The sequence below is a fragment of the Zalophus californianus genome, chromosome 8 (assembly GCF_009762305.2).
Source record: "Zalophus californianus isolate mZalCal1 chromosome 8, mZalCal1.pri.v2, whole genome shotgun sequence".
Classification (NCBI taxonomy): Eukaryota; Metazoa; Chordata; class Mammalia; order Carnivora; family Otariidae; genus Zalophus; species Zalophus californianus.
Window position 1 is genome coordinate 138840637 of NC_045602.1, and position 23956 is coordinate 138864592.

At 55.3% G+C, this 23956-nt stretch overlaps 1 protein-coding gene across 1 annotated transcript in view; it reads right to left on the reverse strand.

Moving 5' to 3' along the window:
- Positions 1-23956, reverse strand: part of TAF4 (TATA-box binding protein associated factor 4) — a 67847-nt gene that overhangs the window by 22768 nt on the left and 21123 nt on the right. Inside the window, exons 2-6 of the mRNA XM_027623443.2 lie at positions 6731-6897; positions 5427-5549; positions 2896-3015; positions 2030-2152; positions 167-256 (exon numbers count right to left, since the gene is read on the reverse strand). Coding sequence (XP_027479244.2) covers positions 167-256; positions 2030-2152; positions 2896-3015; positions 5427-5549; positions 6731-6897 — 623 coding nt within the window. The remainder of the gene's footprint in view (positions 1-166; positions 257-2029; positions 2153-2895; positions 3016-5426; positions 5550-6730; positions 6898-23956) is intronic.

Sequence of the window (23956 nt, forward strand, 5' to 3'; positions counted from 1 at the left end):
GGGCCTCACATGGCACAGAAGAGTCTCCTGACAAGAACCTTAATGAGCATCACAGGGCACTTTCAGCCCTCAAGCCCGGCGGGGACACCCGCACGCCCCTCCTCCCCTCCGACAGGCCTACTGCAACCTGCCAGTGCACAGGGCTGCACGGGGGGTTCACAATTACCTTCAGGAAAGGCACAAGGTAAGGTTGAGGTGAAGAATTAAGTTCTCGGTATAATCTACTAGTGAAATCTTCTGCTTCGATTTTTCCATCCTTAAAAACAAAAATCACAACGAAATTCTCCCGTGAATAGACGTTAACACACAATCTCTCTGTTCAGCATGTGCTGGTGTCCTGTGTGCCAGGTCTTAGGTGGAACACAGGGGACAACACAGCAGAAGTCAGGAGACACAAAGACCCACACCAAGCCTCCAGGAGGAAGCCCAGGGCACGGAGGAAAGCGAGTGCCCAGACAGGAGGGGGCATGACTCTGTTCTGGAAACCAAAGCAAGTGTGGTCTGAGGGCAGGAGGCAAAGAGAGGTGGGTAGGGATGGGACATCACGGGCCATCCTCGAGATGAGGCCGACACCTGGGGTCCCCACAGGAGGACATGAGCCTCTGCTGGACCTGTGGCCTTGGCGTCAGCATATCACCAGCAGCCAAACCCGGAGCTAGCTAATGCTAAATTCAAAGAGGGAGCAGCCAGCAGGGTCCAGAAAGCCAAGAGGTCCCATGAGAAGGGTGGAACGGGGGTCCTGGCCCCCTGACAGGAGCACAGCGGGGAGATGGGGGTGCAGTGCTGGACCATCTGGGAAGCAAGGGATGGAGAGAGTCAGCCAGCTCCCTTGGCAGGGCGGGGGGGGGGGGGGGGGGAGCCACAAGACAAGGGACCGTGGGGATGAAAAAGAGAAACATTTATTCCATTAGAAATTTTCATCAGAAGGTAGAATTGTTACAATTAAAACAAACAAAAAGCCAGGAGTTCATATTTCTCATGGGAGATAAGATCATTTTTCAATCTCTCAGTTCCCTGAAAATATTTAAGTATATGGTCTGAAACAATCACTTGCTTGCGGGAGCACAACCTCTTTCCTTCTAGACCAAAACCAGCGTGGGCTGCATGCGGGGCACAGAGCCAGCCCCTCGGAGGAGGATGCGATGTCTCTGAGAAGGACTGTCCCTCAGGCTGTCACCCCGGGGCCGAGGGCCTCCCCTCTGCCACCCACTCCCAGCTGGCTGCACCAGGAAGGCAGGCACAGGGAGCCAAGAACCTGAGCCGAAAAACCCCAGCAGCAGAAAGACAGAAAGCATCCAAAAGCCCAGACGTCAAACCACCAGGTTTCCTCAAGACAGATTTCAAAGGGAAAGAGAAGAGCAAGGAGGGACCATCCGGCCAAAGGAGACCAAGGATCGACCGCAGTGCCCGCAGTTGACAGAGCCCTGTGGCTGGAACAAGCTGTAAGCAGCAGGGGAGGCGCTGGTACCATGTGTGGCAACCAGGCTCTCAAGAGCCCCAGGGTCCCTGGGCTGGCAGGCTGATCACGTGCGGTGGTGATCTCTAACAAGTGCCCTTCCGTGCCGCAATATGTATGGGACGGGGTGGGGGGTGCAGCAGCCAGATCGGGTGTGACTCGGTCACTGGGGAAGCGTAGAGACAGGACACAGGGCTTCACCAGACTCTGCCTTCCGCTTCTGACAGGTCTGAAACTCTCCCGTTACAGAAGGTAAAGCAGAGACCTGAGAGAAAGCCTGTAAAACGCCCTGTCAGGTGTTTAAAAATGCTCCTGAGGCCGACGGGACACTTTCCAGTGGCCATCAACGGGACGCCCCGGGAAGCGGGCCAGGCTGGCAAGTGAGGCCACAAAGGGTCGGGGCGCGGGGCACTGGCCCCCGTGGCAGCCTCTCTGTGAAGTCCCCAGAAGGCCAGCCCGGGCCGAGCGCCCGGCTGGGCCACACACACCTGCGACAGGACTTGCCCTGCTCGGCGGCCCCCCGTGTGCCCCGCAGACGCTCTCAGGCCAAGGGGCTCAGGGCCGCACTCTTACCAGTAGGCTCTGTACTAGTTCTTTCACATTAGCAGCTGTCTCTGTGGACTGTTTACCGGATGAAGCCAGCTTTATTAACGTAGACAGGAAATTTTTACATTTCTTCACGTTTTCCATGGTTTCCTGGATTCAAGTTAAGAAGATACAAGTGAAAAAGCGTTAAGACAGATTTCCATCACAGGGCCAGGGTTAAGTGAAATGCGCGTCTGTATATAAGAAGACTGTATTTATCCCCTAATGTTCTTTCCAGAAAACGCAGTAACTCTCACGGGCTGCTGATGGAGTAAACATGCCAGCTGAGGGCAGCGAAGTCCGCCCCTCACCCGGCCAGCAGCTCGACTCTCAGGAACGTCACTGGGTGCACAGCCACGAATGGAACCCAGAGGAACCCGTAAGATGTTCAGCATAACGTTGCTTTACCATAGAGAAACGCTCACGTCTGTTTAAGTGCACAGTAAGAGGAATTAAATTATGACATAGCTACTGAAGATGAGGGAAGGCCCTGAGCAACAAGACGAGAGAGCAGAGTCCAAACAAAGTGCAATCCCGGGGGCTGCGAGATGCGCATGTGCACAGGAAGCTACTGTGTGAAGACCGGGGATGTGGCGCTGCTCCACAGACACGGGCCCCGTCCTCAAAGGCCACTGTCTGGGCTCCTGTCAAGCCTGAAAGCCCAGCGGGCGACAGGGTCTTCCCGCCGCCCCTCAGAGGCCGCTGCTCTCACACCCCACCTGAGAGGCCAAGGTCTCCAGGCCCTGGAGGAAGGGAGGCTGTGGGCGGGTGGGTGTGCGGGCAGGCGAGGGCAGCAGGACACCTCCACGAGCCTCTCTCCCACCCCTGGGGCGCGGGGGCGGGGGGGGACTCACCGTGGCAGCTGTGGAGGTGGTAGTGGCCCCTGGGACCGTTCGCTGAGGTGTCCCCGTCTGAACAGCCGTCGCCGTCCCGAGGGAAGTTGTCTGGGCAGCACCACCCAGAACCAGCTGAGGCTATGAGAGTCCAAATGAGCCCAAGGTGACCACAGGCTCTGCAGAGATGGTCCTCACGTCCCCCAGAAGGCAACAAGACCCCACAGAGGTGGAGCCCCAGATAAAAGCCCCCAGGGCAGCGGACCGAGCGCCAAGGGAAGTGAGATGGCGCACCTGGCCCAAGACCGCGAGCCAGGAAGCCCAGCACGGGGCCCAGCCTGTGTCAGGGTGGTCCGTGTAAATTATCTTTTCTCCCCAAAAACTAAAAGCAAAACAGAGAAACTACAACTGAAAATGCGTCACCTGGCTCATGCAGAGGCTGGAGACAGGGAAGGCTGGGGACATGAGGTTGTCACCAGTGTCACCTCTGGGGCGGGGGGTGTAGGCTGCGCCTCCGCCACCAGACTGGCCACTCTGCTCTCCACAAGCCGGTCTCATCAAGAAACGTCACGGAAAGGGGCTTTCAGAGCAGACGTGCGCCCCAAAAGGGCGTGTGTGTGAGCAGGGAGGGGCACATACTGAACACACTCATGGAGGCCAAGGGCGGCTGGTCACCAAGGACATCTCTGGCGACCCAAACTGCCGCCCTGGGAGCCCCCGAGGTTTCATTCCACGTGAACCATCACAACGATATTTACTGGTCTGTCCCACTAGACGCTTCCAATTTATAAATGTAGCCTTCATCATCTCTCCAAATTCCCCAACGTTACTTTCTTGTGGCTTCTGCACGCGGAGACAGCGTCCCTGAGCACAGCCACGTGCAGTGTGTCTGCTCCGCCAGGGCGCCTGCCCTCGCCAAAGTCCACTCCAGCCCCCAGGGACCCCCAGCTGCGGACACTGGCCCGTCATTCCTCACGGCCCATGCGCTCTCCCACCCGGCGCGTTCTCACAGCCCACCCTGCAACCAGAACTGCCGCACACACACTACAAGGAAGAAAGTGTGGAAGGATGCATGGGGCAGCCGGGGGCAGTGGGGCCGCTTCTGGACGCCCAGAAAGAGCGGGGCACTTCTCATCGTGTCAGGGTTTCCCTCTACCTCAAGATACACCCCTCACGCTCCCTTCTGACGGTCCGACAGATGCGTGTTTCCCTATAGGACACCGAGACGGTGTCTGCCTGTTTTGATAAATTCACTTTCCACTAAATTTGACTCAAAAACTGATGGTGAGCTTCCGGACCTTGCCAGAGAAGTGGCGTTTCACTGTAACTGAAACTCAGACATGCCCACCCCACGGAGCCCGGGACGCATAGCGCGTCCCAGGAAAGTGTCCCCGGGGGGCTCCGGCCACACACAGGTCTGCCACTTAGCTCCCGTGTGCTCCTCCAGGTGCTTCAGAGAGCAGCGTCACCCACGCAGACACCTGTAAACAGCCCCTGAAGACGAGGTACCACCAGAGGGATGGGAGCCCCGGGGCGGGGCCGGCTCCTGCCCCCTGCCCCCCGCAACCACCCCGTGCCACTCTCGGCCTCCACTTCCTCCGGGTAACTGGAACAGTGCCTACCCCCAACACTGCGGTGGAGGCTGCACGACAATGAGCATTGCTGGCAGCGCCCCCCGGCTCCCGGCAGATGCCCAGCACACAGAGGCCCACGCTGGGCATTCGTGACAGACATGCACGAACACCTGAAGAACAGAACAGCTCGGAACCCCATTCCTTCCAGCTGCCCCAACCGCGCTGCCCAGAGCCACCTGCTGCCCCGACCAGGGGGTCCCCTCCCCTCTAAGAGAAGGGGCCAGCCGCGCCTGTGCGCGACCGCTCTTCTCAGCTTTCCAGACCAGAAGCTGAGCCGTTGGCACTAGCCAAACAACCCACCAAGAAGGCGCAGAGCCTGCTCCAGAGCACTCTCCTTCCCACAGATGAAGACAACCATTTTAAGATCAAACATGCACACCAACCCCAACAGGCTGACAGGTAACGTCTCTGGACCTGGGCTTCGTTCCTGGCAAAGGGCACTGGCCGCGGGGGAGGCAGGGCAGCCAGGTGGCCAGCACGCAGGCCCTGAGGCCAGTTCCGGAAGCCCCAACCCCTCACTTGTCTGTGCCTCGCAGGAAGAGGGTGTGAGAATCCCACCCAATGGCGCACACGAGCGAGCAGTGGGAGCCCCGTTCTCAGAAGGGACCCCCATCCTCGTCCCAGCACTGACAGGTCGATGGGCGCCACACCCTCTGCTTCACAGACGCCTTTCAATCAAGTATCAACAAGGTGACATTTCTGATTACGCTTCCAGCAGAGTGGGAAACTTTTAAACATGCTGCTGGTATGAAAATCCACATGGCTTTAAAGAAAGGGAAACCTGAGCTGTCCTGTGTCAGCAGTCAGAGAAACACTGTCTTCAGGACGCCTTCCTCCCAAAGCCCAGCTTAGCACCCAGCACCCCAGCCCGCGAAGTTCCCCTGTACATGGAGTGTGCCGCACCCACGGCCACCTCACCTGCACTCCGGGTGAGCGCTGCAGCGCCGTGGTGGGCTGTACCGTCGTCGTCTGGGCCTGAGACACTTGCTTGATTATGGTTGTTGGGGTCACCTGTCGTGCAATAATAGGGGTCCCAGGTGCCTGAAAAATAAGCAAGCATCATCTAAAAGGAGCAACGAGTGACAGTAACTCCCCGCCACCCGGCGCAGCGAAATCAAACCCCTGGTACAGACCCGGACACTCTGTCCGGCGCATCAGGCCTCAAGCTACAGTCATCAACAAAGCCATCCCAATTCTAAGTTTTTCTTACCAGAGGAAAAGTGTAGGATCAAAATACGTATGTACTGTAATAAAGCTATCACTAGGCTTCTTCACCCAAGTCTACAAACAAGGTCTTTAAAGAACGCGAGTATCTGGGAATCAGTCCTTGTGCGCATTTCTCGTGCTCTTGTTCACAGCACTAAAAAAATGAGGCAGCATGCATCCCCTGGGTGCAGAGATGGGTCACAGTGCTGCGGAAGAGGAAGTAAAGGAGTGGCCAGGTAGCCCACTGACACCTCAAGCCGATGGAAAGACGGCGCGAGTCCCGAGCAAGGTGGCGCTGGTGGTCAGACGGTAACACGCACAAGTGACACCACAGGTTGTCTTCTGTCTGCACCTCACTTCACACAGCCCCACGGGCCTTGAGCACACTGTTCTGAGCTGTCCTGGATATTCAAGAAGGGGGCGCCATGTGGGTCTCCTAGCCCAACCAAGGCCTCTGTCTACAGTGCGGGCCTTCGCCTCCACAAGGGACACAGCTGACATCACAGGAATGTCAAGCCCCTGCCAGTCTCCACCTCAGTGACTAGCTGGCCAACCAGTCAGGACAACACTTATGGCACCAGGCAGAAAGGCACCGGGAGACAGAGGAGGTGCGGGTAGCAGAAGCTGGGATGTGAACAAGATGCACCAGCACGGGGGAACCGCTCCCCAGCCCTGATCTCTGGGGAGAGATCCCTGAGCTAAGTCCCAAAGGTCTAACCACATGTTCACACAATCTCCTGATGCTCCCACGCGCCTCCCCAACAGGAAGAGCTAACATACGCAGGGTCCACTTTGCAGAAGAGGAGACTGAGGCACAGGAGGTGGAGTCATGGGAGAAGAGGGAAGAGACAGGACGGAGTCCAGGGAACCAAGCCAGAGTTTCGCTGAGCATGGATGCAGAGCTAGCTCCTCAGAGCCTCCCGATGGTGGGCGGCATGTGGCCGCCCCTCTCCGCCCTCACAGGACACCTGCCGGACACCCCACGGGCCGCCACTGCCCAGCACGCGTGCACTCACCTGTACGGTAGAGATCTGGACGGGAGGGGCACTTGTGGGGGTTGCAGGGCGGGGCGCCATGGTGGTCTGAGGCTGGGTCTGCACGTGGGCCTGGGCCTGCATCTGGGCCAGGGCCTGCTGAGGAATCATTAACAACTGCCCGTTCTCACTCCGCACGAGGACCATACCTGGGGATAAAGGAGACCTGGCATCAGGAGACGTGCCCCCCTCCCCCACACACACACGGCCAGTGAAGGCGCTGACCCTATCACTGGGGAGCCTGGCGTCTCCGAGAAGAAAGGAGAAGCTGTAAGACAGGCAGAGTCTCTGAACTCGAAACACACTTGCCAATAAAGACAGCATCCAAGGCGGGAAGGCACACAAGGTTTTCTCCACGGGATTCAAGCAGAAGGTGAGTCTTCCTTTCAGAAGCCAGCCAGGCAGCAAAGCTTCTGCGGGCCACACCACCTGCCCCACGGCCACCTGCACTGGCCTGCAGGGAGGGCCACGCACCCCTCTGGGGAGGAAGCCAGGCACAGGGCCCCATGGCCAGGCACTGTCCCCACCACGCTGCCAAGCACTGCCACCACCACTCCCGGCCTTGGCCAGGTTCCTAGGGCGGCAGGTGTCACTCGGCCCCCGGCCCCACTCCTCGTCCCTGGAGGTGGGCAGCCTGGCCTCTCCACCCCACCACTTCTCCTGGACTGGGACGTGGGAGACACAGTGTGCCCACGGCCTGGGGTCTTGTGAAGCCCGAAGCAAGCAGTCCTCCCGGGAACATGAGTCCCCTCTCGGGGGTGGGGGCAGCACCGTGCCCGCGGCTAACCTGGGACACCCACCACACAGAGACAGTGACACCCACTCACACCTCGCAGTGCTGGAGCGAAATCGCTGGAAAGTAAGTCCAATCAGTCAGATTTGGCATTAATTTTAGCTTCAAGAACCAGCAACCAATTATGTCGTAGATTCCACTAGAAACAATCTATTTTAGTGTCTAACTCTCACATTTCCCCGGACAAAGTGAGTAACAGACAGCACACTCGCGCTCACACAAGGCCCCAGCAGAAGCCCAGGGCTGCGACGCTCCAGCGGGAAAGGAGGCATCTCCACCGCGCGCAGACCGGCCTCCCACGGACTGGACTGAAGGTGGTGCTCTCCAAGGAGGGAGGGCTGGCCGAGAACCTCCTGTTAGCCTCACACCAAGGAGCATCAGGGTATTCCCTCCTGAACCAAACAGGAGCTTGAGCCACTCCAGGAAGTGACGAGGAGCCCCTGAACCTCTGGGTCCTGGCTCCTCTGACAGCCAGCAGGACATGGGAACAGAACAGCCTCTCCCTGGGCTTACAGCTACAAGCCCTGATTCAAAGGAACCACATTTATGCCCAGTAAGTAACCTTCCCTACAAAACGTCCCTTTTACAAAAAACCACGCTGAAATTTAAAAACAAAACAAAACAAAAACCAGCTGCTGCAAATAACCCACTCTGCTAAAATCTCCAAGACCTGGGAGGCCGTGAGCACACTGGGGACCCCAAAAGAGCACACCGGGTCAACTCCTCCTGATGCCAATCTCTCAAACCCACCACTCCCTCGTCGCCACCAGTCACCCTTCCATGCGGAGACCCCGCTCCTTCCCTGTGAGGACTCTGGGAAGCCAGTTGCTGATGCCACGGAGGAGCAAGGAGGACAGTAAGGCACCTGTGACTTAGCACCCCAGCTTCAAGCTGGTTAATACGGCAGTGGATGAACGTGCTTCAACAGTCAGGTGCTTTTCTGCTGAAAGCATTCCTTCCAGAGAAACTTAACGGAAGATTTAAATACTCATGAAATAGCAACGTGGCTAACGCGTGAATGAAGCTGAGGCTGCATGCCGCCCGCCATGCAGCGTGCCCGCGGTGACAACCGACATCTGAGAAGGAAGTGACCCCGAGACCCTAAGCAGGTAACTTCACCTCAGGTCAGCACTCAACGTATGTCCGAGTGGGCACGTAAGTGGACAGGTGAGAGTGACAGACGCAACTGGAGAGAAGGAGACGCAGCTGCTCTAACACGGCCGCACAGCCACCTGCCGGGGCCCCAAATGCCCAAGACCCTGGGAGCAGCCCTGCAGCTCCGGAGGCCAAGGGAAGGCCACATGCGCGTGGGGACGGGCTCCCCGGTCTCCCCGGTCTCCCCGGCTACGCTGCGCTGCAGCCACTGATCAGGCGGAAAGCACGACAGCCCGACCCTAATCACTACACTGACAGCTGCATCACAGGGCGTCAAACGCCACATTTAATGACATTATCACAGTCCCAGATCTTGTAAACTCCCACTGTAACCACTCATTTCACACACAGAAGCTGCTGTGCAGTGTCTCTTCTTGCAAAGGCCAAGAAACAGAACTCTGTTTCAAAGTCGGCACCAGGAGGCCAGCCCCTCCCCACCCCTCTGCAGGTGCAAGATGGGCTCAGGGAAGGGCTCCCGCGGGTGTGGCCCACTCCCCCTTACAGATGGGCTGCCTGACACACCAGTGTGTCCTCCTTCATAGACGCATCCAAAGCACACTCCCCCCACACACACCCCAGCAGCCAAGAGCAGGACTGCACACGGCGGGCTTCTTCGTCAGACCCCTGACACCAAAAACACACCTTCCATTTCAAACAACCCTTCAGAGCCTGTCCAGCCAAGGTGGCCAATCCCCAAAGGCAGTTCGCGGGCAGGGTCAGGAGCCATGGATGGGCCTCCCCTCTGTTCAGGACACACAGGAGCCAAATCCAGCCTGTCCGCACAAGCCGCCAGTGTCCACCTTAGCTGCGGTGTGGCAGGAGGGCCTGGGGCTGTTACCCTAACCCTAACCACCCCGATCAAGCAGACAGAACTCAGCCGTTCTGTTTTAATCATTGTAACACCTTGCTGAGAACAGCGGGTCTGTGTAGCAGACTTGAAAATTCAGAGACGTACAAGGACAACAGAAATCTGCCCAGTAAGTGCCGTCCGGTCACTGTGCACGTGGAGGACATGTGTTTGGACAGCGGTGACGAGAACACAGGCCGTGGCATTTTCTTCCCCTCACTGCTTGTATCACAAGTCAATTTCCGTGTTATTGAACATTCTTCAAAAGCACAGTTTTCAGTAGCTACATAATACTTCATCCAAGACAAATGTATAATTTCTGTATTGGTTAGGCTATTGGGCTATTTTCTGGGTTTCGTTGCTGTGAAAGCTCAGATTTTAAAATTACCATGTGCAGCATGAACGCCCTGCCGGCAGTTCCAGAGGCCACTGTCTGGCAGAGCCCCGGGCCTCCCGCGCTCAGCCGCACAAGACCCTGGCACCGCCTATGTGGGAGGCCGGGGCACCCCACGTGTGCCATCCCCGCCACTCAGCACTGGACTGCAGCTCTTCAGAATGAATCCTATCCTTCCTCAAGCACAGAGTTTAAGATAAACTCAAGGTTTTTACCCAGTGTTACAGTTTCCATGATCCCTTTCATACCAACACATTTTTACTGTATTTTTAACCAAAATGTAGGTCAGCCAAAGCTACACTACAAATTACACAGGCATTTTTGGACTCGCCTGGGAATCTCCACCTGGAAGACATCACTTCAGGGGAACGCTCCTCCGCACAACCTTCGGGAGCTGGGGACTGGGAGCTGTGGGCTTCACGCCATCCCCCACAACCTGGCAGGCCACAGCACTCCACACATGGGCCTGCGAGGGCACCTCCCTCGGGGGAATGGCTGGAACTGTGATGACAGGAGCAGGGAACGGCCGCCTGGGTCAGGGGGACCAGACCTCCTCCCTCACCCTCCCCGCCTCAAGGGTCTCCAGTGCAGTCACCTGTCAGACCATGAGGGGAGTCCACAAAGACTCAAAAGGCAAAGCCCTCCACAATTAACCATATGCAAAATGAAACTGTCCCCCGAAAGCAGAATCTGAGGACAGGAGCCGAGAAAGGGGACAAAGCTCAGTCTGAAACACAGCTGGAGACTTCATTTCTGACTGCTGCACACCACATCGCGATCTGGAACCGCAAGGAAGGGCCTGGAAAGGGTGAGGAGGGCCAGGGACCTGCCGGCCCCGGGCTGTGGCCAGAGAAGGAGGAGGAACGTCCCTGGGGCCCAGGAGCCCAGGGTAACAGCCCCAGGCCCTCCAGCCACACAACAGCTAATGTGGACCTGGTGAAGCTGACGTAAACCACGGCCCAACTGTTCCTTTTCCACTTGTGGCTCTCTCCCTTTTAAAGCCACGGGGAAACTGTGACTCCAGAAGGGGGACGGGGGCGTGCAGGGGGCAGACATGCGTGTAGGCGGGGCTCCTGTGTGCTGGCACGGCACCCCACCTCCCAGGTCTACGCGTGGAGGGGACAGCACGCACCCACTGCACCCAACTGTGCTGCTGGGGTGCTGGCTCCAAAGGGTCCACACGTGGTCCCAGGGGCCAGTCCTTCAAGAGCAGCCACTCAGTGTCACAGCCTCACCGCACTTCGGCGGCTCTGCTCCCCACACTTGTCCACAAACTGCACAAAGCTGACCATCATTTCTGGAAAACTGCCCCTGGGTTCCTGCAGTGCCACCAGACAGTGGTGCAGGACCCCCCAGCGTGCTGGGGCATGGCCTCGGGCGTAAGTCCCCCCGACCAGGATCAGGGGCTCTGCTCTCCTCGAAGGCTCATCCTGTTTCCTTAAGGGGGCATCTGTGCTTGCAGGGCATCGTTCTTTCAAAACCTGTTTACTGCTGTAAAGCTCAATGTTTTCACGTTCATGTGTACAGGGGACAATTCAAGGCTCAAAGCAAGAACAGCCCAGGAGGAAATGCTGTTGCTCAAGGGTGAGGGGCAGTGACATTACTGCATTTCTACACAGTTAGCTAAAGATGAAGCTTCTGACCCAATTCATGTTCTAGCACGTGCAGCTGTCTGTACAACACAAATGCTGTTATAATGAACTTCAACTCATCCTAGCAAATACTGAAAACTACAAGCACAGCTGAGAAATGCGAAGGGAGACGCAAAGCAAAGAGCTTTACCAGGCCTTGCTCACAGGTTGGGGAAGCCAGCGGTTAACATGCCAACTCTTCCAAATGCACCTGCAGATGTAATGCAATCCACCAAAATCCCAGCACCTTTGTATGGAAACAGATAAGCTGATTCTAAAATTCCTATACATACACAAGGTCCTAGAGTAACCTAACTACCACGACAATGAATGCAGTTGAGGCTAACACGGCCCGTTTCCAAGATGCGCTAGCTAGAAAGGTGCAGTGATTGAGGCAGGACAGTGCTGGTGCAAAGTTGGAATAGCTCAGTGGAGCAGAATGGAGTCCAGAAACAGGCCCTCACAAACACGGACAACTGATTATTTTTGGCAAAGGTACAAAGGCAATTCAATGGGAAAAGGACAGTCTTTTGATAAATGGGAAACACGTGAACATCCAGATGCAAAAAGCATGGACTTGGATCCCTGCCTCACACCATCTATCGAGAGCGACTCAAAACAGATCCCAGACCTAAATGTAATAAGCCCTAGAACTCTAAATTTCTAGAAAAAACATAGGGGGAAAAAAATCTTTGTGACCTTGAATTAGGCAAAGATATTCTGGATACAACACCAGAAACACAACCCATAAAAAGAACAAATTGGTAAAGTGGACTTTATCAAAATTAAACTCTTCTGCCCTTGAGAAAACACTAAGAGAATGAAAGACCACAGGATGAAAGGAAGTCCTTGTGAGGTGCACGTCCAAGAAAAGGCTTGCATCCACAACATGGAATTCACCAAAAAATGGGCAGCAGACTCAAAGACACATTTCGCCAAAGGCAAAATGTGGATCCTCCATGTGACACCTCGACACACCCACCACATGGCCAAAAGCAGGACACTGACCGTCCCACATGCCCACGCGGGTGTGGAGCCAAAACCAGAGTTCCCAGACACCGCTGGTGTGCATGCATGCGTCCTGCAGCTCCCGCCAAGTCCCACACCCCCTGCCACAGGACCCATCCCTTCCACCTTAGGGTGGTCACCCAAGAAAAGGAAGAGCCAGCCTTATAAAGACTTACACACAAGTTGTTCATAGCAGCTTTATACATAAGAGCCAAACACCAGGCACAACCCAAAAGTATCCCGGCAATAAAAGGACAAGGAATTCTTGCTTATCCATAAAATGGAAAAGTACAGGTAACAAGTGATGAGCTACATACACAGCAGCATGCTCAGCCTCCCTTCACAGCTGAGTGATGGTTCAGAACCCTCCTGCCAAAGAGCTTTCGGTGGCTTCCCACAGTTCTGGGGTAAGGTGGCCCTCCCATGGCAGGCTCCCTCTGCAGCCGCAGCTCGAAGATGCCAGCCACAGAGCCCCTGCCTACCACAGGTCCTCCTTCTAGAACATTCCTTCTTCCCCGCTGCCTCTGGAGTCGGCTCAAGGCCCGCATGTTCAGAACCCACCCAGACCTCCTCAGGCGAGCCAGCGTCTCCCCAGCTGGGCCCCAGTGTCTGTGGCTCCCAGAGGCTGTGTCCCCTCAGTGTAAGCTCCCTGGGGGCAGGACCAACCCACACAGGCCGCCTTCCGATGTCTGCACGCGGAGGCAGGGAGGAGAAAATGGCTTCCAGCCGCACTCCACAGGCCAGCTGCAAACAAGCCCCGCCAGCGTAAGGGCCGTCAGCCAAGAAAAATAAAATCAGTGGCTAGTGTTCTCTCTGGTTGACGCACACATAAAGAACTGGTTTTCTGTGCTGTCAATGCTTTCAAATACTAAAGGTTAGAGAAAATATCTGAAACATTCGATTAAAACAAAAAACCAAATCTGGGGTGAGCACAGCGTGACAGCGTGTCTGTGAAAGCAGAGAAACAAAATAGCCCCAGGACAGGCAGGTCACCAACACCTGAAAACACCCTTCCGGGGGTCCACGCGGAGCAGACTGAGGCTCAGTCAGGACTCCAGAACACACCACGTTTACCTCTCCCTGTCGTCCTGATGAAGCTTAGGACAGCAACGGTTTAAAGCAGTGTGTCCCGTAGAACCCTCCCGATGCTGTGCTTACGAACCTCACCCAGATGTACACACGTGTGCACACGTGCAGGCACGTGCAGCCCAGCACGGCCGTCTGCCCTGGGACAGGCCGCTGGAGGAGACCACGGATGGGGTCCTCCCTTACAGCAAACATGTCCATACGGGTTAAACTTTTATAACGAACAAAATTTTTCCAAAAAGTCGACTAAGTTACCTATAACCACGATTGTCTTATCTACTTTAAAAAAGTGGCCAAGGGGCACCTGGCTGGCTCCATCAGTGGAGCATGCATCTCTTGATTTAGGGTCATGAGTTCGAGCCTACCTTGGGTGCGGAGGTTACTTAACAATAAAATCTCAAAACAAAATTTTTTTAATAAATAAAAAGCAGCCCAAAAAATGTATCAAGTGATTCCCAAAAGGAACACAAAGGACCAAACAGCAAAGATGCTCAGCCTCACTAATAAGCAAAGATGGGCAAATTACCACCTACATCCATTATGGTGCAGGGTGGGGTACAGGGCATACAATTCTGGGCGAGGGTCTCTTCCAGCAGCACCAATACTGTAATGCGTGTCCCCTGACCCAGAGCCTGCAGTCATGGGTCTCTGCACAGCGAGACACTCACCCAGCAAGGGACAGAGCAGACCGGTGCAGCCGACTGGCCATGTCCACACCGAGACACCACGCACCATCGAGAGGAATGTGTTCCAAATGCGCGCTGGTGGGGACGCGAGTCCTTGATACACAGCATGAAGGGACAACGGCAGAGCAACGCATGGGGCTGACTTCTGGGACATACCCGCGGGTGTGTTTAGCTATGTCCATATGAGGAAAACACTGGTCAACGTGCACCCAGCGCTCCGCTGTCCACAGTTCTCCACATCAGCATTAGAATCACTGTCACTTAAAATCATAAAACAGAAAAATAGTACCAATAAGTGCTGGGTGACCAGCTGCCAGGAGGGTTGGGGTCCCCTCAGCCCTCTGGGGCCACCTCTACCTCCCTCCTCCCCAAGGTCCACCCCGCAGGGCTTCCAGCGCCGCCCCGTGGCCCACACACTGTCCCCATCCCTCTGGCCCCATCACAGACCCTCTGAGCCAAGGCGTTCTCTCCCACGGACATCTGCCCACCCCAAGTCCTGGACACTCCATTCTGCCTCTTGTGTCCTGGGATGGCCGGGGCCTTGCACCTCACAGACACTTACTAAACACCGAAGACTCAGAGGGTCTAAGTGGCCCTGCCCTGGGTCTAAGTCTAGCCGCATCGCATATGTCACTGCTCTCCTGGAAGGTGTAGGGAAAACACTGACCCCAGAATAGACACGCTGGCTCCCCAGAAACACGGCAGGTGGTGACGCAGCCTCCCTAACCAAGCGCCTCCAGCATCACAGCCTCAGCCCGCCCCACTCCCGCAGAGCCGGCGGCCCCATCCTTCCTAGGACGCTCGCATCTGCCCAGCACGCTTCGCCTAACGCCCTCGTCCCTGCCTGCAAGGGTGCAGCGGGAGGGAAAGGGATTGTGAGCACCAGCGGGCCTTCCTTGTGGCGCCCCTTCTGCCCCCACTAGTCCGCCAGTGCCACCTTCTCATCTTCCCACTTCCTCAAAACCCCTGAAATCCAGAGGCCTCAGGGCCTTCCCTGCATTCCTACTCCAGGAGCCCCAGGGAAACCACACCCCCCCCCAACCTTCCCGAACTCTTAGGATCAAGACTGGGCACATTTAACGCCTCTTTTTCAGTCTGAAATCCTAAAGGCCCTGCACTGACTGAGAATCTTGCTCCACACGCACATCACTGCACTCCCCTTCATCCACAGATGCAGGCACTACCGCGGTGCCCCTTCAGCCTGGACCAGAGGAGGCTCTGCTCCCAGTCTGTGCCCCCCATCCCACCCACAGAAGCCCAGGGTCACTTCTGCCCTCAGCCCCAGTCCACCCTGCCTTTCCTTCACTTCCCTGGCCCTGCCACTCTCTTGACTTTCTCTTCTCCTAGTAGGGGTACTTTTGTTAGTCACCCTAAGTTCTTTCTAGTGTGAAACATGTGTAAATAAACGAAGAACAAACAAGTAAATGCTCCCAGCAAAACCTCAGGAATGCAGTCACAAAGCAGGAGAGAGGAGCCACCGGGAGGCAGGTGCCTGAAGAACCCGCCTCTCTCCCCAGAGCTCTGCAAATAGGACACGCGGCTCTGCACGAACACCAAGGCGGAGAATGCACAGGACACTTTGCGAGAACATTCTGGATCCCTGTCAAGATCAGTAAGCAAAGAGAAACGAACCCTCCCTTTCAGGGTTATCCACAATGGCATTCTACTCAGCAACGTCTGCTTCCTCAGACGGTCCGTATCATCTTCTGGAATCCCAAATCCACAGGCCCATCCGCACCGAGACAAGCATCTGTGCTCTCTCATGTGTTTGGCTGGCTAGTGAGCCAGCAGGAGCCAGGGGGGCTGGAGAAGAGGGGCTAATCTGGAAGTGTCAAAGGCGTGGTGAGACGAGCAGCTTGCTGGGCCAGACAGAGCTATCCGCGCCACAAAACAAGGCTCGGGGGGCCAGGCTGGAGGTCCACCCAGGGCCCGGGTCTGCAGCAGCTAAACTACTCAGAGCGCCCTGCTTGTTGTGAAAAAGCCGTAGACAGTGCTAACACTGCACAATTTCAAGGAAACTGAGGTCAGGAGGCAGATGCTATGCACTTTACATATTTACAGCAAAACTTCAGCTCTCCAGAACTCAAGCCCCCTGGCAACCTCACTTAGACCACTGAAGAGGAGGAAGCACAACAAGGGACTCTGAGCAGCCTAACTACACCCATTCGCTCCGTCAGCCAGCAAATACCCACTGAGGACCCACTACGTGCCAGGATGCACCAGAAACACAGCCAGGGGCACCACTCCTGTAGCTTCCTTCATGGTGGGGAAGGCAGGCACCAGTCAAGAACCCCACCGTATCTGATCAATGCTACGGTCAATCGATGCTGTGGAGGAGAGCTGCTCAGCACTGTAAGAGCACACAACCTGGGGAAACTTCTGGACCTAATCTGAGGGGCCTAACAGGTGTCATGGAGGAAGCAGCACCGTAGCATCCCAGGAAGGAGTGAGGCCTAGCCACCAGGAAGGGGAGGGAGAACGCACCTGTCCCAGCAACACGGGCAAGGACACAGTGAGGGTCAGTGGGGAAGAGCACAGAAAGGGGACCCAGAGGGCTGAGATCCACAAGCGGGAGAGTGAGGCCCCAAGGCCCCAGGCAGGAGGGGCGAGGGGCCAGGAGCGGTTGGGAAGGAGAAGCTGGGGGCTCCTAGCTGACGGCTTCGGTACTCTCCCCGAAGTGTGGGGGTACAGCTGGAAAAGCCAGAGGACAAGGAGCGCACAGGTGGGAGGAAGAAGGTGCTGGCAAGCAACACTGTTCAGTTTTAACATGAAGGCAAATCCCAGTTTGCAGAAAAAGCTCTGATAAGCTCGACATCCGCTCATGACTACAGAATAAATATCCCCGCCAAAAAAAAGCAAATAACCTCGGAAAATTAGCAATGAGAAGGAGCTTCCTTCCTTAACTTGATGAAGGGAATCTACAAACTATCATCTCCAATGGCAAATCTTTAGAAGCATTCCCTTTGAAATCAGGAATAATTCACAGATTCCGGTCATCACCCCTTCTACCCAAGACCCCAGCAAGCCCACAGCCCAGAGGACAGGCCAGGGAGCTAGCATAAGAATTTGAATGAAATAAAACTGTCATTAATTGTACAGAAAAGGGGGTGCCTGGGTGGCTCAGTCATTAAGCGTCTGCCTTCGGCTCAGGTCATGGTCCCAGGGTCCTGGGATCAAGCCCCGCATCGGGCTCCCTGCTCAGCGGGAAGCCTGCTTCTCCTTCTCTCACTCCCCCCTGCTTGTGTTCCTTCTCTTGCTATGTCTCTCTGTCAAATAAATAAATGAAATCTTTAAAAAAAAAAATTGTATGGACGAGGACTCTCCATACGTAATACCTAAATATATTACATACACTTTTTTTAATGAAAGCATTTAATAAGATTGCTAGACATCGATCAACATCCAAAATTCAACTACAATTCAACGTATCATCAACAAAAATTAGAAAATGTAACCCTTCTTTTGCTTTTTTTAAGCAGGCTCCACGCCCAGTGTGCCAGCACAGAGCCCAACACGGGGCCTGAAGTCACAACCCTGAGGTCAGGACCTGAGCAGAGATCAAGAGTCGGACGTTCAACCAACTAAGCCAACCAGGAGCCCTAAAAATGCAATTCTTAAAAACTACTATTTACAGCACCCTGGAATGAATCTAACAAAACATGTGCAAGACCGAGGTAAAAAAAACATGTGCAAGACCTGGATGACACTTGACTGAAAGATGTTATAAAAGATCTAAACAGAATGATAAACCATACTCATGAACACATAGACATTATGCCACAGATGTCAATCCTCCCCAAACTGACCCACAGATCAGTACAATCCCAGTCAAAGCAACTACAGGACTTTCATGGGCCTCTAATAATTGACTGACAAATGTAGAAGCAAGACGAAAATGCCAAGGTGAGCACAGACGATTCTCAGGGAGATGCAGGTGGGGTACTGCCCCAGAGCGAACACACAGCCTCACCTTGGGGACACGGTGGTACTGAGGGAAAGACACACAGACAAACCAAGAGAGCACCACTGAGAGCCCAGAAACAGACCCTTACATATAAAACTTGCACTACTGCAGAGGGACACACAGGTCAGCAAGGTAAGGAAGGTCCATTCAAAGAAAGAGCGCTGCGTGACTGCTGGAGGACAGGTAAGCGGCCCGAGCTCTGCCACACCACGCACAGCCCGGTGCCCACTTCCCGGGAACGGAAGGCGCAGGAGCGGAAACACACACTGAGATGTCAGAAGAAAATACAGGGGAATATCCCTATGACCTTGGGGTTAGAAAGAGCATATTAAGGACGCCTGGGTGGCTCAGTAGGTTAAGTGTCTGCCTTCAGCTCAGATCAGGATCCCAGGGTCCTGGGATCAAGCCCTGCATCAGACTCCCTACTTGGCAGGGAACCTGCTTCTCCCTCTCCCTCTGCCCCTCCCCGCACGCGCGCGCGCTCTCTCTCTCTCTCTCAAATAAATAAATCAAGAGAATTTTTTTTTTTTAAGATTTTATTTGACAGAGACGCGGACAGAGGGAACACAAGCAGGGGGAGTGGGAGAGGGAGAAGCAGGCTTCCTGCCGAGCAGGGAGCCCGATGCGGGGCTCGATCCCAAGACCCTGGGATCATGACCGGAGCCGAAGGCAGACGCTTAACGACTGAGCCACCCAGGCGCCCCCAGAATCTTAAAAAAAAAAAAAAGATAGCTGACCTAGCTGGTGATTTAAAAAAAAAAAAAAAAAAGAAGGAGCATATTAAACATGACCCAAAAAGGCGCTTTACCATAAAGAGAAGACAGATCAGTGCAGCCATATGAGAACTGAGAACCCCACTCCCCACATGACGAAGAAAGAGAAAAGGCTGGCCGTCAATGAGAAGCGCCCCGGCCACACACAGCCTCGAAGGAACCATAACTGGAATACAGATGAACTCTCACAGACTGCGAAGAGAACATTCCAACCATGGCCAGAATGCAGCCGATCCACAGCATGAACTGCACCCCACAGTGAGAGGGGCACGCACAACGCCCCTCAACGTCTCAGCAGCATCCCACTACGTGGGGGAGGCCGGACACACAAGTTCATGTCTACACAGTAAGAGGGTGACAGAGCAGATGAGTACCTGCCAGGGGTAACTACCAAAGGGCTCGGGGAGGGGTCTACACCTTGAGTGCAGTGACAGTCACACCACGTATGTGTTTGTTAAAACTCATGAAACCATACACTCAACAGGGTCAAAGTTGCTTTACCTTATCACAAAGGTAAAGCCGTGGGGCGCCACTGCATACCCACTAGCAGCGAGACCGCAACAGGCTGACCTTGTGCGCCCCCGCCCCAGACGAAGTGTATACTCCCACAACCACTCAGGAAAAGCGTGGTGGTTTCTGAGGAGCCTGAACACAGGCTCGCCCCGTGACTCAGCAATCCCACTCCTAAGATTTTCCCGGGAGAAAAGAACGTGCACACGTATGTCCACACGCAGCCCTGCCCACTAATGCTCAAGGACACTTCACTCATTCCTGCCCAAACCAGGAAACCCAGCTGTCAGAGCCTTGTGAGTGGACTGACACGTGTGTGCAGCAACGGGGGTGAACTCAGCACAGCGTGCGAAGAAGCTAGACATGATCACGATGTGCAATCCCATCTCTGTGAAAGTTCAGAAAGGCAACCACAACTACAGAGACACAAAGCAGAAGTCGGCCTGGCCCAGGTGTTCTGTCAACGAGGGGGCATGAGAGGCTGTTGGGGGTGAATGGAACATCTGCATCCAGGGTGTGATGTTGGACAGTCAGGTGTACACACTTCTCAAAATAGTCTGCATGCTCAAAACAGGTGCATTCTGTGGCCTGTGTTTCATGGGCCCTCCCCCCCACCCCCAAGAAAAGTTTTATGTGTGCTGAGCTATATTTAAAGGTGAGCCTCCCCAACCCTCAGATCCCATGGACCTGGCTGGCACATCGCCAGGAGGCTGAGTCACCCCATTCCGACAGCACAGCAGAGGGGGGGCGGGGGCGAGCCACGCCGGGGTCCCTCTCAGCTTGGAGGGAAGGACCGCCCAGCTGGCCCCCACCTGCAGCCCAGAGCTCCCTGGCACGGCTGGCTTGGGCTGAGGGTGTGCTTCTCGCTGCAGCCCAGGGAAATCAAATGTGTTTTTGGACCATTCCTTCCAAAAGTATCCTGAAGGTCTTAGTTACTGGCACCAGGCAAGAAGGTGTCACTAGTAAGAGTAATTCCTTCTCTGACATAACTACACATAAAATTTAGTTTTTCAAATAAAACAAAATGCCACCGGAAGATGACCTCCAGGTTTCATCATCAAGGAAAAAAATCAAGGCAAACGTCAGTGTATACAAGCACGTCCGGCATGAGGGAAGAGTTTGTGCGCAGGTGTGAACACGCTCATTTTTACAAAAAGAAATACTGAACGAATGGCCCAGAAACCAATGAAAATAAAAATTCTGAACCGTCTCTGTGGACAGGAAGGAGAGGACAGATGAGAGGCGTCCGAGGACCCCGTGCTCGGGCCGTGGGCTGGCTTCCCTTGCAGAACACGAGCGCCAAACAGACAGAACCAAACTGCGTATCAAACTGGTAACAAAACACAAAGAAAAAAGAACTATTTCAATGGAGTTTGAACAGCAAAAAACCTTAAACTTGAGTTTTGCCGTTTAATTCTGAAACTCCAAGTATATGGTGGGACGGGCCAGGCGGACAAACGGGGTTAGGTCATGAGACCCAAGCTTTTCTGTGCAAAAGGGAAGAGGTACGAGTACAAATCTCAAAGAACTTGGGGACCTGCTGTGTTAGCGACCTGAACGGGGCACCGCAGCACTTCTCTCAAGGCCCCAGAAGCGGCGCCCTGCCCAAGCGGCATGCCCAGACCACCAGGCTGAAGGAAGGGCCGGCTCACTGCTGATGGGGGCAGGGCGGGGCCGTCCCCCAACGCCTGCCCCCACAGCTGATGGGGAAAGGGGCCACCCCCGTACACCCCCCGAGGATGACCCGCCCGCTGACACATGGAAGTTAATCCCAGGCACCAAGCCCAGCCACACAGGCAGGAGAGAGACAGCGGAGTGGCCCCGCCAACACGTAAGCGCACCGTGAGAGCCACCAACGTGCTCCCACCCGCCACCTGCCACGCTCACACCTGCCAACGGGCCTGCTGCCTCTTCCACCCCTGTGACCACTTTCCCACCAGCTGCTCCCAGAACACAGGCTCAGCACACTGTCGGGAAAGTTCTGCCGGCACTCCAGGGCTACCCTGTCCCTCCTTGGAGGGGCCTCCCTGAGCCCCTTCTGCTCCACACCCCACCCTGCCTCACTTGGGGAGCAGACACGTGGGTGTGCTAGAGCTCTGTGCAAGTGGGCACGTCGCCCGCCCCTCCTGGCAGCACCCCTCCCACCTGTCACATGCCCAGCACGTAGCTGGCACTCGGTAAGTACACATCCGTTAAAGCCATGTAGTTTTTAAGTAACCACAATAGTCGAGGACCCGGGAAGTTTTAGAAAGGAAGCAACACGTCAGGGACAGTTACAACAGTCGCTTGGTGACAAGACCACGGATTACTCTTCATGTGTTTCCTGGACTCTCTGGTCCTTGTCAAATCCCCTATGATGAATGTGTATCACAGCCCTGCTCCCTCCCCCCCAGTCTCAGCGACGGGGTCCCCCTGGCGCAGGGTCAGAAGGTCAGGGGCACCCCCGCACCGCGTCACCCGCCCGCGTCGCTCACGTCGCTTCATCCCGTCCTCACCTGTCACGGGAGGGTGAGCACAGGACGAGAAGGTGTTTTCCGAGCCAGAGGCCACATTCACACAACTTTCATCACCGACACAGCCTGATAGCTGTCCTGTGTCCTCCGCGGTTACCGACACTCCCTGGCTGTGCCCAGGTCATCACTGACCCTGGACCACGGGTGCGTGCGTGTGTGCGTGCGGAGGAGAGCACACGGCGCGTGCAGGCTGTGGCTCTGCCCTCGGCCTCGGGGTCCACGGGGTCTGCGATGGATCCCCCACAGAGAAGGTGGGGGGGATTGCTGTATTTAGTTGGAAAGAAAGCAGCTATCTGAAAACCAGATGTGTGCTTGTAACTCCAGACTAGGGAGGCTGTGCCTCCCAATGGCCACACTGAGGCAGACAGGCGTGCAGGAAAACCTCAGACACATCTGTGAGGTCAAGTACACAGCAAGCTCCTGACTGACACGTCACTTCCTCCCCCAAAGACTAGAAAGATACCTCCGTCTGAACAGAACCAAGATGGACTGGACTCAGGTGGTCCCTGGGGGACGATGGCCCTTCTCCATGCACAGCCAACAACCTCTCCTCGAGGCACACTGACACTTCCAAGTGCTATTTTCGTCGTAAGAAAAGTTTAAGGATCCAGTATCAGACCTAACCAGCCATCAGTGAAGCCGTTTCCAATACGCTCCCTCCCGCTTGGCCACACCCCGCATCCCGCTCCGCGCACCCGCTCCGCCCGACCCCGCACCCCGCTCCGCCGCACCCCGCTCCCTGCTCTGCCGCACCGCCTCCGCTGTACCCACTCCACTGTACCCCGCAAACAAATGAGGACTCCCACCGCAGCTCATGACCCCTCCTCCTGAAACAATGCGCAGCACCAAGGCAGAGAAAGAGGCCCCGTGACCTTTTTTTCTGAAATCTAGTTTACAAGGAATATAGTCCACCCATTTTAAGTGCACAATCTGACAGTCTGAGCAAACAGGCACAGTTGTGTAGTCACCACCGCAACCAAGGCCTGAACCATTTCCATCAGTTTACAAAGACCCCTGGCGCGGCGAGGCGACACCCAGGGCAGGCGACCTCTGTGGTTACCCTCAGCTTCTCCTGGAGTCTCGCAGGAATGGAGTCACGCACCAGGTGGTCCCCTGAGCCTGGCTTCTTGCACTTGGCAGAGTGTTTTTAGTTCCCTCCACATGGCTACAGGTGTCATTATCACCGAGTACTGAGTACTCAGTACCGAGTACGGGCAGGCCACATGCCGTGCACCTGACGGACACGTAGGTTACTTCCAATTTAGGCTCTTTGTAAATAAGGCTGCTGCAAATGCCCCCAACGAGTCTCGTGTGGACGGAAGGGCTGCTTGCCACAGCAAGTACACGGCCATGCTCTTTCCTCCTCTGGGGCACTCGCCCCAGTGGCCAGCAGGCTCCACGACCCCCACACCCACCGGCAGGAGGTTCAGCCGGTCCTCATGGTCCTGGCCACATTAGTGGGCGTGGAAGCGATGGGGTGCCCCACTGGGGCTGCAGTTTGCACTTCTCGGGTAACCAATGATGTCAGCATCTCTTCATATGTTTGAGGGCCATTTTTATCCCTTCTTTAGGTCTATTCCAACCTTCTGCCCATTCTTAACAGACAGAGCTGCCTGTCTTATGACCACTGAGTGAGAAGAGTTCTCCCTGTGCTCTGGACACAAGTTCTCGGTCACATACATCGCCCCACTCCAGAGCCTGCCTTCTAGTTTCTGAATGTCTGTCAACTAGCGAAAGTTTTCTTCTAATTCTGAAGTCCAGTGTACCAATCTTTTCCACTGAGGTCCAGGCTGCCTGTGTCCGAGGAAATCTTGTACTAACCAGGGTCATAAAGATCCCCATCTATGA